Genomic DNA, 14,681 nt, shown 5'->3' on the forward strand with positions numbered 1-14,681 from the left:
AGTTCATACTCAGCAAAATAATAATTTTAGTTCTTTACATTGTAAACTTATGAATCTTAATCTAAAATGGGGTCAGACCCAGATTTGGTACAAAATTTCATAAACCGTACCCAACCCATGTAATAACCTGACCTCACAGGTCTGACCTGAATAGTTAATCGGACCCTTCCTTTGTTACCAAACCCTGACCTTACTGGATCTGGTATAGATTGGGATCTAATTATGCCCGACCCATTGACACCTCTATGAGTTAAGCAACCCAATTTTTGGTGTTGGGGATGTCATTCAACAATGAGAAACATCAGATGGACCTCTTACGAGAGGGTGCCCCCTGACCTGGTTCGCTCTGGACGCTGTCAAGGTCAGGCTCGGACTCGGACCTTTGCGGACCTTGGTCCAGGTTTTTTTATTTTTGAGTAAAACATCTTGGTCCAGATTGAGCGTGCCATTTGGACTCCCCTAATATTGTTAACCCAAATATTCATATGGTGAATCGAACCCGAATGTCAGACTTTAGATCCGATTCCAGTTTGTCTTCTAACCGGATCGGATCTGAGAATCCGGACTCCGACCCTATATCCGAGAGTTGTCATCCTCGCTAGGGGGTAGTAGAAAAACGAGGGAAAAAGATGCTTAGCGTTTCCACCGCGAAGTCTCTCTCTCTCTCTCTCCTGCACCTCCTCTTCGTCCGCCATGTCCGGGGAGAGCGCCACTGCAACACATAGGGTTCAGGTGAGGCCAACTCTCTCTCTCTCTCTCTCTCTCTCTCTCTCTCTCTCTCTCTGTCTCTCTTTCACTCTCTAAAGTCTTCCTTCTTATTTAGGTTGATTTGTTGGATTTTGTGGATTGGAGCGGCGTCGAATGTCTGAATCAGAACACCTCACACCCACTAGTCAATGCCCTCAAACAAGTATCTCTCTCTCTCTCTCTCTGAAATTGTGGGCATTTGTTTACTTTGTGGAGTTTTTGGGGGGTTGGGTGGTAGGAATACAGGGAGGTCGATGAGTTGTATCTGGAAAGCGATGCGGACGAGCAGCTTCTGATCTACATCCCTTTTAAACAAGTCGTCAAATTGCACTCTCTCATCATCAAAGGGCCAGAAGGGGATGGTATGAGATTTGTGTTCTCTTCTATTTCCCTACTTCTGAGCATTCTTCGATTCCCCTTCTGGAATTGCTTACACTTTCTTTACGATTCTATTGATTTTTGTTTTGGTTGTTTTGCGCAAGCTTAATCTGTTTGATGATGGCGGTGATGATCAATTGAAGGATTAATCAGTTTTAGGATGTTGGTATATGAAATGTTGAGGGGATTCTTTTTAATTCCATCACCTATGTTGAGATTATATTTTGATTCCTTCCATGTTAGGATATGTAGTAACAGAATAACGTTTGATGCGTTTAATGAAAAAAAATGGACACCACTCTACCAGATCCTTTTTATCGTGTGAAGAACTGTTTAAGGAAAGGTGAACTTTGTGACGAAGTATGGTGTCAGTCTTCAGTTACCAACATATTGATCTTTATGGTTTCTCAATCTTTTCTTGCTCTACACATGCATAAGCTTGGTGAACTCATTGTTAATCTGAGAAAGATCAAGTTTCATGGTGTTGCCTTTGGAAGCTTGTGCATGTCATGCATTATCTGTTTGTGGCCTTTGGAAAATACTGCTGGGATTTGAGCTCCATTTTTGACATGTTTCTGTTCCCAAAATTGAATATAGTGCAGGAAATTGTAGTAGGACTCACATTTGGCTTCTTAATATTGTAACATATTCATGAACAGTTCAACGAGATAGGGGGACTAGCTGATTGATTTCCCCAATTTTACTTTTAGCAAGCTTGAAGTTGTTGCCTGATTAGACCATAAATTACAAATGCCTGAAAAAGCTCTATGGGTATTTCTCAAGGTAATCCATATTAATGCAATGGAAACAAAGGCCCCCCCACAATACGGGGAACATCCCAAAAAATCTAGATATTCTTATGATGTGTTTGGTTTCAAGGGAAATTGTATCGACAACAGTCTTTTGTTCTGTTTCATGACAATTCTAATCTAGATGAGCAGTTGATTGACCAAGGTTATTAGACTAGTTAGCGAAAGTGGGAAACAATATGGGAAGTGGAGGCGAGAAGCAATGAATTTAAAATTTATAGGAAGCGGAAAGCGAGGAATAAAAAAGGCAATATATGAATTCAATGGGAATTGAAGTGAAATACAAATAAAAACTAAAATAAAATCTAAAAATGATGACTGTAAATTTCATGATTTTTTAGTGTAAGAATTATTTTTTTAACAAAATCTAAAAATGATGACTGCTAATTTAGAGAAAGCACGTGGAAGTGAGTGAGAAGTGCGGGGGAAACACATAAAAAACATGAAAAGTAGAGTGAGAACATATAAGAAGAATAGATGAAGCATGTGGAAAGCATATGAGAAGTGTGGGAGAATCGAGATTCTTATTAAGTGTCGTGTAGTGCTGGACCCAGTTTGGGTCTGGGTCAGACCCAAACTAGATCCAGACCCAAACTGGGTTATTAAGTGTCATGTAGTGCTGGACCCAGTTTGGGTCTGATCGAGACCCAAACTGGAAAATCCTATTGACGTGTTTACTGGGGCACGCATGTAATATTGTAACTTGTTAAGTTGTAACCTAATACCTAATGCTTAAATACATTAAACCAGGCCACGATAATTGAATGGAAAAATCATGAGCCGGTGTGCAGTAAAAACGACTCAACGTCTCCTCTTTCTTCTATCTTTTTCTTCTCACTTTTCCCTCTTTTGCAGATCAGCCTAGGTGGAAACTGATGTTCTAACAACTCAGTTTGGGTCTGGACCCAGTTTGGGTCTGACCCAGACCCAAACTGGGAAATCCTATTGACGTGTTTACTAGGGCATGGATGTAATATTGTAACTTGTTAAGTTGTAACCTAATACCTAATGCTTAAATACATTAAACCAGGCCATGATAATTGAATGGAAAAATCGTGAGCCTGTGTGCAGTAAAAGCGACTCAGCGTCTCCTCTTTCTTCTATCTTTTTCTTCTCACTTTTCCCTCTTTTGCAGATCAACCCAGGTGGAAACTAATGTTCTAACATGGTATCAGAGCGTGGTTGGACCTAGGGCTCGGTATTGATTCCAAAAGGTATGACCTTAGAGATCATCTGATTTCGGCCAGGAAACTTTCCCTCGTCCACAATCTGTGTTGTATTTTCTCTCAAACCACCGATCTCTTCTTCTCATCCAGATTTTCTTTTCTTGAAAGCACTTTCGTGTTTTCATTTGAAACCCTTTCTTGAAACTTGTGATTTCCTCTTTCTTCCTTCATCTGAAAACACGATTTCTTCTTTCTTACTTCTCTAAAATCTGTTTTCTCATTCCTTTATTGCTGATTAATCTGAAAATATGATTAATCAACATCTCTTGAATCGTCGCTCGTGCTTTCTTTTCTTTTCTTTCTGTTGGATCTGTTTTCTCATTCCTTTATCTGAATATTCGTTGTTGATTAATCTGAAAACTCGGTTAATCAACGTGATTTGACACTTGTTCACGTGATCCGATAACTTGAATATTCACAATATTGATTAATTGTGCTTTGGCTTGATTCATAAATATTGAATTGATAATTTAAGTACTCTCGTGATCTGATATAAAAAAAAGAAGGCAGATCCGAGTTCTGTTATAGCGAGTTCTCTTCTGGACTGATTTTAAAGAGTCACACTATCTTGAGTTTTAAGTAGTCATTTAATTGCTTTTTTCTTAGAGTGCTTTCCATTTTATATTCTTGTGTCTCGTAATCATGGATTCTTTTCCAACCCAGTCCGGTTTGTCATCAAACTTCCTTAGTCAACTCGTTTCTAAAAAATTAAATAACTCCAATTTCCTGACTTGGAAGAGACAAATAGTTCCTTTTATCAGGAGCCAAGATCTCTTTGGTCATATGGATGGATCAATTCCAGTCCCACCAGAGTTCATTGCAAAAGAGGAAACAGACGCTCATGAGGCTGCATCTACTCACCTTGTTCGCTACCCGGATTATGTCTCTTGGATGAGAAAAGATCAGGCATTAATTGCCTACATCACGTCTACCTTGTCTCAGGAAGTACTAGTTGCTATCCCCGACGACTGCACAACGATGGAATTGTGGAACAGGTTGACAGAGACATACTCTCAGATATCTGAAGCTAGAGTTTTATTCCTCAAGCGAGAATTCCAGCTTCTTAAGAAAGGTGGTCTATCTATCATGGATTACTTGAATAAGATGAAGACTATTACAGATCAACTAGCCATTATTGGATGTGAAGTGCCGGACAAGGATAAAGTGCAACAGACATTGAATGGTTTAGGCCCAGATTATCATGTATTGGTGACATCATTATTGTGCTTGCCCGTGCTTCCCGCATTCGAAGACCTCTGAGCAAAACTTCTACAATATGAAATGTCATTGAAAGGCATCGCTGAAGATTCTGGTGCTCAATCTGACTCCCAAGATGTCTTAGCCACTGGGTTCTCCTTTGGTCGTGGTCGTGGAGGAAATGGCTTCATAGGAGGAAGAGGTCGTGGTAGATTTGCAGGTTCAACTCTAATGCGAAGAACCAAACTCAAAGAGTTGTCCCAACATGTTACCTATGCAATAAAAAGGGACATATTAAGGCAAATTGCTGGTTTAATCCTCAAAATAAAGGCAAATTGCAAAACACTGAGAGAAAGAAGGAAGATAATGTTACCAAGTCTGATGGGTAGGTGAAACAACTTTTGCTGGCAGCACTGTCTGGGTTACACTTGAAATAAAATGATCAAGGATCATGGTATGTTGATTCAGGAGCAGCGACCCATGTTACAGGCGATGTTGGTAAGTTCTCGAACTCGGTTTCTTACTTTGGTAAAAATAGTATTGCTACTGGAGATGGATCTCACCATCACATTTCTCACATTGGTAATGCAATCATTCCTCTGTCAAAATCATCTCTCAATTTGTCAAATGTTGTTCATGTTCCTAACATAAAAAAGAACATCATCTCTGTGTCTAAACTTGTTGATGATACACATTCTTATGTTGAATTCACTCCCTCTTTTGTGTATGTCAAGGATGTTCAAACGAGAGAGACATTCGCTGAAGGGGAGCGAAAAAGAAATATGTACATCTTCAAGGAAGATCCATTTGCGCGTACCAGTCCTGTCTTGAAGCCCTTATTGAAGTCTAAGTCTTTTCAGTCTGAGTTATCTAAGTCAGGTCCTGAGTCTGTTTTTAGTCTTTCCAAATGTAATAAGCCAAGTCTTTGGCATGATCGTCTTGGTCATTGCAGTTATTATTTTCTTGAGAAACTTGTATCAAGCAAATTAATTCCTAAATCAAGCTTAACTCTTAAGATCAGTAATAAAAAGTGTCCCAGTTGTCAGATGCGTAAGAGTCATGTACTTCCTTTTGATTATATAAATAAAAGAGCTTCAAGATCCTTTAAAATTGTTTATTCAGATGTTTGGGGTCCTGCACCCGTATGCTCTTCTTCTGGCAGTAGATATTATCTCATCTTTATTGACAACTACTCTCGTTATACTTGGATATTCTTTATGAAGCATAAGTCTGAAACCTTTTCCATATTTCACAACTTTCATGCCTTTGTTCGAAACCATTTCTCTACCAATATTTTGCATTTTCATTGTGATGGAGGTGGTGAGTATACATCGAAGGATTTTACTGATTTTCTCCAAAGTAATGGAATAAAGCATAGAGTGTCTTGTCCACATACGCCACAACAAAATGGGGTCGCTGAGAGAAAGCATAGGCATATTGTTGAAACGGCCATGAGCATGATGCACGATAGTAATCTTCCCATTAGTCTGTGGACATAAGCATTCCATTCAACTGTCTATATTATAAATCGTCTGCCTATGACAGTTTTGCAAAATAGTTCACCATTCTGTTCTCTTTTCGGCATTCAACCCGATTATAATGCTCTCGTGTGTTTTGATATATTTGTTATGTTCATATTGATGATTCTCTCAGGAACAAATTCCAACCAAAGGCTTCCAAGTGTAGATTTGTGGGATATGTTGGTGATTATAAATGTTATCAGTGCTATGATCCCATGACTAAGCGTATTAAGATTTTCAGGAATGTTGTGTTTGACGAGAATAATCTTGGAGATGTATCATTTAATACTTGTCAAAGGATTTTCAGAGAAGAAGTTTATCATCTGTGGATGAATGCAGAATTATTTGCAGATGCTTATGGTGATTGCTCACCTCAGTGTACTCAAGAAACAAACTCGGCTGACCAAAATAATATTGACTCATGCCAAGCATGCTTACCTCAATCTGGTGATCAGGTCGGTGGAGCTTCACACACTAAAGAAGGGGCAGACCCGTAATCACATCCTATTGGCAAATTTAAAGGGTATGTGTATGTGCGAAGAGAAAAAGGTACTCCCCCTGCTCCTCACATTGGATCAGATACTTATGTGCCAGTTGGAAACCTGAGGAGTTCAAATAGAATCAGACATCCTATTGACAGATGGGTTAGATACAATAATTTTTCTATGAATCTTCAACTTTTTCTGTCTCAGGTTGATAAGCATGATGAACCCATAGGGTTTCATCATGTTGTGAAATCAAACAAATGGATTGAGGCCATGAATGGAGAAGTGGAAGCGCTTCATGAATGTCAGACATGGGAAATTGTTGCTAGACCTCCTAACAGAAATGTTGATTCCAAGTGGCTTTATAAAATCAAATACAAACTCGATGGCACTATAGAACGATACAAAGCAAGACTTGTTGCAAAGGGGTTTGCACAAGAATATGGTCAGGATTATGATGAGACTTTCAGTCCCGTGGTCAAAATGGGGACAATAAGAATTATATTGTCTTTAGCCGTCAAACATGGATGGACATTGAGTCAGTTAAATGTAAAAAATGTGTTTCTTCATGGAGACTTGAAGGAAGAAGTTTACATGGAACAACCTCCAGGATATGCTGAGGGAGACCCGAGCACATATGTATGCATACTAAAAAAAGCCATATATGGTTTGAAGTAGGCCTCACGCTCGTGGTTTGAGAGTTTCTCCTTAGAAATACAGAGGCATGTGTTCTGTAGATCTCTCTTAGACCACTCCTTATTCATATTCAAGGATAAAGGCATAACCACCTTGTTGTTGATATACGTTGATGATATTATAGTTACAGGGAATTCCATGACTCACATTGAAGAAATAAAATGACTATTAAGTCAAAGGTTTAAGATGAAAGATTTGGGAGATTTGCGTTATTTCTTTGGGGGTTGAGGTAGACAGGAAGGATGGTTACCTGACCTTGACACAACATAAATACACACTAGATTTATTGAAGAAATTTGGTATGCAAGACTGCAAGCCTTTGTCTACATCGAGTGTCTTACATCAAAAGCTCAGTTCACAGGATGGAGATTTGTACCTGGATCCTACAAGATATCGAAGTGTAGTTGGCATGCTTCAATATCTTACCTTTACTCGCCCTGACATTGTTTATTCTGTCAATCAAGTGTCGCAATTCATGCATAAGCAACGAACAGGGCATATGGATGCAATCAAGAGGGTGTTGAGATACTTAAAAGGTACTATTGGAGATGATTTGGTGTATCAGAAAAGTTGGAAAAGAGGAAGCATGCATGATGTCATGATCTACAGTGATGCGGACTGGGCAGGAGATCCTGATGAAAGGAGGTCAGTTTCCAGATATTGCATCTTTCTTGGGGAAAACCTAGTATCCTGGAGCAGTAGAAAACAAAAAGCAGTATCTAGATCAAGTACTGAGGCTGAATATCGATCAATGGCTGTTGTAAGTGCTGAAACTACTTGGACAAGGCATTTGTTGAATGAATTGGAGGAACAGATTTCCAAGTCTATTTTATTGTGTGACAATCAAAGTGCCATTGACATATTCTTTAATCCTATTTTCCACAGTAAGACAAAACACATTGAGATAGATCAGTATTTCATTCGACAAAAGGTTGAAGACAAAGAGATTGAGCCTCATTTCATTCCTACAGAAGACCAGGTGGCGGATTTGTTTACGAAGGGTTTGACGAAAAACAGATTTTGGTTCCTGAAGAACAAGTTGTCCATGGTTCAAGACCATGCACATCTTGAGGGAGAGTATTAAGTGTCGTGTAGTGCTAGACCCAGTTTGGGTCTGACCCAGACCCAAACTTGGAAATCCTATTGACGTGTTTAATGGGGCATGGATGTAATATTGTAACTTGTTAAGTTGTAACCTAATACCTAATGCTTAAATACATTAAACCAGGCCACAATAATTGAATGAAAAAATCGTGAGCCTGTGTGCAGTAAAAACGACTCAGCTTCTCCTCTTTCTTCTATCTTTTTCTTCTCACTTTTCCCTCTTTTGCAGATCAGCCCAGGTGGAAACTGATGTTCTAACAATTCTCATCAAGTTTCGGAAGCTAGGAGTCTTGCTTCCGAAGCGAGTTTCCGGGAAGCAGGCTTCCCACCTATCTAAGAAGCTTCCGGTAACTCTGTGATTGACATTAACTAATGCACACTGGGGAACTAACTCTCTTTGTTTGTCCTACTCAGGGGATGCCAGAATTATTCACTAGAGAAGCCTATTGCAGATGTGAACTGATCATGAAAAAGAATGCTTTGGCATGGAAAGGATTACCAACTCCATTTGGTTCATATCATAGTTTGGGAAACTATAAAAAAACTCAATTTGATTGGGATGATCTGTGGGCTTTATGATGTTCTCTTCTATCAAGAGCCTCCCATCCCTAACCAACGGGGAGCTCTGTCTGTTTGGTAGGAGCAGTTTGTGCAAGTCGTCATGTGATGGGACATTAGAAGCTTGAATCCCACTAGTGTGGGTGGTTAAATAACTTCCTGGTTGTATAGCCACCGGTAGGGCTTGTCTACTGAAAAGGAGGGGGTCCTTAATCCCCCAGCTTGTTCATAAAAAAATGCCCCCTATCCGTATGGTATGAATAACTTGTCATGGTCTTTGATCATCAAAGACAAATTTGCACTTCTTGTCAGGGCAGTGGGATTCCGAAATGGTTGCACTTCTTGTGTGGACTGTCTGTGATCTTTTAATTGCGAGGTTGTGAGTGGGATATAGATTTGGACGATGGAAAAAATAGTTGGCAATGGCATGATTTGTGAATCTGACCATCAAACAGAATAACCTAAAACCTAGTGAGATAGGTTCCAGAGTGGGAACCATGTAGTTAGTGTATCTGCTTTCTACATGAATTGCATATTATACATAGCTGAGGAGTTGCAGAGTGCACACGTCTTGATGTTTATAGTTTGTAACAGGTTACAGTATTTTGTATTCGAGTCTTTGATGTCAAGTTTTTTGTAATGCTAAATTCTTTTGCATGTCAAAATCCTCAAATTTATACTGGCTGGTGCTTGTGTCTTTTTCTCTTTCATTTTTCTTCTCTTTTGTTCTCAGCTACAAGGAATCCCAAAGGAGATTAATATGTTAATATATATTGATGTTGTTTTGGAGTGAAGCTAGTGATGTAAAACAGCTTGCTCAGTCTCCTTATCTTGTTGATTTCAATTGTTATTATTATTTTTTAAGTTTTGTGTGCATCATTCTGGGGTATGACCAACCAGGGGGTTTGTATGAGCAGGTCCCAGACTGGTGAAGCTCTTCGCAAACAAAGAGCACATTGGCTTTAGGTGTGTTCTGTTTATTGATGTGATAATCATGTAGAATCTGTACCTCATGTCTATAGCTTCTCTGAATTCATATTCTTGTCTGGATGTTGTGCAGCGATGTCAATGACTTTCCTGCTAGTGACTCGGCTATCTTGTCACCAGATCATCTTAAAGTAAGATAATGGATAAGACCTGGTAGTGTTTACTTTAAAGATAGAAGCATTTATCGGTTATGAAATGATACTCAAGTCCTAAAAGGAATCATTATTTTTTATATCACACTCTCTTTAGTCACCTTGTGTAGCTTACCTTTTGTTTCTTGGATTTGCAGGGAAAGCCCATTATCTTAAAATATGTTAAATTTCAGAATGTGCGCAGGTGCAGTTTATCTATGTCCAAATCATACACTGTACATTTCCTTTGGTGTTTTTTTTTGGGTCTGACATGAATGTAATTAGTTTTGCCTGATTAGATTGTAAAATTGTTCAGCTTGACCATCTTTATCGAGAATAACCAATGTGGTGTGGACATCACCAAAGTTCAAAAGCTTGTGCTTCTTGGAACAACGTAAGTGATTTCATATCTTATTTTCTGAACTGGTTTAGTGATGCATGCCCTTCAACTCTTATTGTGCAAGTCTGGTTGTTATTTTATATTTCTAAGAATAGCCTTCTCGATTCTTCTTTCTAAGTTATTTGGGCACTAATGTTATGCTATATTGTTTATATTTTTAACCTGTCACTTCTGATTTTGTGTTTGATGAAAGTAGGCCATTCAGAAAAACAAAAATAAGAGGAACAATTTGTGTTGCTCCAAATAATTTTAAAAATCTTCTGTGTCAAGTAATTACATTTATTTCCCTTTTCTTTATGCTATTACTTGTTGCCTAATCTTCTAAATAAATGACTGATTGCAGTGCATCATAAGGTTAATGTTGTCTGGAAGACTGCATGCACCGTTAGGTTTATCTTTCTGTCTTCTCCTGCTATGGTCATCACAGCTGTTGTACGCTACATCCTATTAGGGATGGCAGTGGACCGGAGCGGAGGTGGGGGACAAGGTCTCCACCCCTGCCCCGTCTCAAAATCCGAACCTCCATCCCCGCATAGTGATGGATTTTAACCTCCACCCTCGCCTCCATCCCCGTTTCATGTCCTTCATCCCCAGTCCAAACGGGGGGCGAGGCGGGGCCCATTTCTCCTCGGTCTATAGTCATCCCTTGAAGGACTGGGGACGGCGCGGAACGGGGAAAGGCGGGGATTGGGATGGGGACGGGACAGAACGGGGCAGGGCGGGGGAAAGCGTAAGTCCATCGCCGCCTCCATCCCCGCACGAGGATAGATTTTAACCTTCATGCCCGCCTCCATCCCCGTTTCATGCCCTTCATCCCCGATCCAAACGGGGCGAGGTGGAGAGGGGCCCTGTTGTCCCCCTGTCCACTGCCATCCCTACATCCGATTGGTTTGTTTGATGGGGACCTCTCCAGATCTGTCCCAATACTTGTATATATTAGATACATTATGTATTATGTGATCCATATCTAATATAGTTGCACCTGTTTTAAGCTTCAATATTTTCTAGGCCAGAAAATAATTCTCACCATCCTGGAATGTGGCTGGTTATCTTGTGTCACAAGGTTTATCTTACTAAATGGTTTTGCCAGGAGGATCAATCCTTCATGAGGGAGTCGGCCTCTTAAGGACTTAGAATCTGTTCCTGATGATCCATATGACGTAATGTGGATCCAGATCCATGTCTGCTGCATATAGCCTATTACAAGGCTGTATGTTGCATAGTTGGACATCAGTCAAGAACAATAACACTTATGGTTTGATTTTTTATTTGGAATTTTAAAACTACTAGGGAACATTTGTTCAATAATAATTGTAGTGGTTTCTTGTTACTATCATGTATTTTTTTATTTCTTCTTGAATGGAAAAGGATGTTGTATATGTTTGATTGATGCCATGTTTATACCAAAAGCAAAGTCTTGGATATATATATATATATATAAGAGAGAGAGAGAGAGAGAGAGAGAGAGAGAGAGAGAGAGAGAGAGAGAGAGAGGTCTGGGCACATAATAAGGACCCTGAAACAGGTAAGCACCTAGATTCAGGCCAAGTGAGGATATGGATTACTTTGATCATCTATCACAAATTTAGTTGTCACTTTGATCAACAGAGTAGCATGATCTAGTTTGGATCATCATCCATCTCTTCTTCATAAGTGGGAAAGCTTGATGCCGTGCCAGTGTAAGGTGGACCGTCCTTTGTTGTTGGGCTCTTGGGCTGCCAGCTATACTGATGCTTTGGATGCCACAATTGGCCTGAGTAGTTCATACTGCTTCACCATTTGGAGTTTACATATCTTAAAAGAAGATTGCTTAATGTTTGCACGTGTGTGCATGCACGTACACACACACACACACTGTGTTTTGTGATTCTCCGATATCACAGTTTTCCACTGAGTATTTGATGTGTTCTGTTTTCAGGGTGGAAACAACAGACATGAAAGGGCTCAAGAAGATCGAGGAACACTGACTTGTCCCCCAAGTCAAATATATTGTTTCTGATGTGAAATCAGTGAAAGAAAATGCTAGTCTTTTTTTACTTCTCTTTTATTTGGTCAGGTGCCATCTTGGTACATGTTGATATGGACCACATATATTTACAGTTATGGGAATTGGCCTCTTTCCATTACTTGGTCAAAATTTGCATATTAGTGTGGACGACATATTTGCAGCCCTCCTTTCATAGCTTGGTCCAAAATTGAGCTTCTGAATTTTCTTTTTGCAATAATGAAAATTATTTAAGGCCCATTAAAGATGGTTGACATAGTCAGTCTTCTATAAAACTTCCCATTAAAAATGGTTGGCATAGTCAATCTTGTACAATAATGTCCCATTCCTGTTACAAAGATTTAGTTACCAAAAATGTCGACTTCCAAGAAATGGATTCACACTTCTGCCATTTTTTGTTTATTAAAGACCATCATAACTGTGCGTTTTTTGCTACTTGCTAGATGCTATCTTAATCTAGTTGTCTACAAATTGTTTATGGCTATTGAAACCAGTTGCAATACGGTGAAATATACTGAGTTTCTCCTTTGGTAGCGGTGCACACATTCTATACCATGACAATGCTTGTGTGTAATGATTGCATTTAACTTCTTGTGAGATCCATGAAGCCGATTACATGAGGCAAAACTGTAAACCAAATCAGGAGAATATGTATGGTTGTGTGGCAGCTTAGAGGTCAATGTGTTGAAAACAAGCCTCTTATTTGTGTGACAAAAATGCCCTCATGAGGCATGTGTTTCTTAGAAGGCCCATCAAAGGTGCTTTAGATAATGTAAAATGTTGCTCCCTTTTGGAAACCATATAAGGTGTTGGGTTGGACTTCTATTCTTTTGAGGAGACTCCTCTTTGGGTTTTTGGTAGAAGATTTTTTTTGTGGGTGCGGTTTTGTGAGAGAGTGACTACCACCCATATCCCTTCTGAGAGGATAAGAGAGATAGAGAACATCTTCTTTGTGAAGGCTTTGGAAGACAAAGGTACTCTTTAGTCTCTTTTGGAGGTATAGAGATTTTTCTTTGATAGTTTCGAGTTTTACACGATTGACCCCATTGGTTGAGTCTTGTTCTTGTGAAGAGGTCCTGCATATTGCTCTTTGTATTGTGTTTGCCTTGATGCACAATAAAATATTATTTGTCGGTGTTCCCGTGGATGTAGCCACGTTATGGTGAACCACATGTCTTTGTGGTTTGTTTTCTATTTTGTTTTGCGTTGATTGTTGGAACTGACTGATCTTATTCTGTGCTTCCCTCACAACACAATGCATTACAGCATTCCACTTAACAATATGGGACCAACGAGGGCACCAACCATCTGGTAGGAGCAGTTTGTGCAAGTCACCATGTGATGGGACGTTGCAGGTTCGAACCCCACTGGTATACGGGCGGTTGAATAGCTGCCTGGTAGTTTGAACAGGCCAGGCCTGTTTGTAAAAGGGAGGGGGCTCTAATTCTCCCAGCTCTGTTATGAAAAAAAAAACAATATGGGCATGGGAAAAGTTCATTATTGCAGTCCAACATTAGTCTGGATAGTTGGCTGTCAAATGCTATGATGTATTCTGATCAATTTTCCTGATATAGTCAGCCCTCCATGTTCTTAGACAGATATGGATTAAAAGAAATGAAAAGATATCACCAAAATCCACGTAGATGCAATTTGCCCCATGCGAGTGGAGAAGTTCAGCCATGATATCACCAAAATTTTATAATGTTGAATATGTACCAAACAGGTGTCCTTGATGGTCCCACCTGGGACAATGATATTCAACATAAAATGGATGCCTATGGCTATGGAAGAGCCATTGTTTGTCTTGCAGAAGGCCAAGACGAAAGGTAATGCCAAATTCGTGAAAAAGTGAAAAATGAGATTAAACCCACAATTATATGCCAAAATATGTCAAACAAATTAAGAGAAACAATAGTCTGATTGAAACACTGTCCAGGTAACAAATGGGATTCTTTCTTAGATCGACATGAGAATCCCTAACCTCAGACTAAAATGGCCTTCTGGGGACGTCATCCATGAAAACCTAAACACGGAGCATGCCTTGAGTTGCAGATATGAGCATAGAGGACATTTTCATTGTGGATCTAAACATATTCTAAGTCTTGGCAGATCTCTCCTTCCCACTAGTTAGGGACTGCTAAAGGGGACACTTATGGCCTGTAATATCCAAAGGGACAATGATCGTGCAAGTACACTTGCTGTATTAATGAGAAATTCAGAATCTCGTATAGCTATTTTCAGGAAATATGATCATGCAAGTACACTTGCTGTTTTGCATAGTTAAGCTCACATAATGCATTGGTTACAACACTATACGAGTTGATATACGTAGTGCCTAGTATCTGTCATTTACAGCTAGAACAATCGAGTTATCTAATCACATTCGCTCTCTTAGCTTTCATTTCTCAATGTCAATGTTGGCCTAGCAGAGTGTTTTT

The 14,681-nt window shown here is 39.5% G+C and overlaps 1 protein-coding gene across 1 annotated transcript; it reads left to right on the top strand.

The window, feature by feature from the left end:
- The first annotated feature begins 647 nt into the window (after positions 1–647).
- Positions 648–12,386, top strand: LOC149827723 (PITH domain-containing protein At3g04780-like). Its single transcript, XM_090019570.1, has 8 exons — positions 648–732; positions 824–910; positions 986–1,109; positions 9,638–9,686; positions 9,781–9,838; positions 9,997–10,043; positions 10,155–10,232; positions 12,157–12,386. The coding sequence occupies exons 1-8, from the start codon at positions 694–696 to the stop codon at positions 12,203–12,205; spliced, it is 531 nt and encodes a 176-aa protein (XP_089875696.1). The 5' UTR covers positions 648–693; the 3' UTR covers positions 12,206–12,386.
- Positions 12,387–14,681: the final 2,295 nt, after the last annotated feature.

This window comes from Nuphar pumila, chromosome 10 (assembly GCF_984573655.1).
Source record: "Nuphar pumila chromosome 10, dmNupPumi1.hap1.1, whole genome shotgun sequence".
Lineage (NCBI taxonomy): Eukaryota > Viridiplantae > Streptophyta > Magnoliopsida > Nymphaeales > Nymphaeaceae > Nuphar > Nuphar pumila.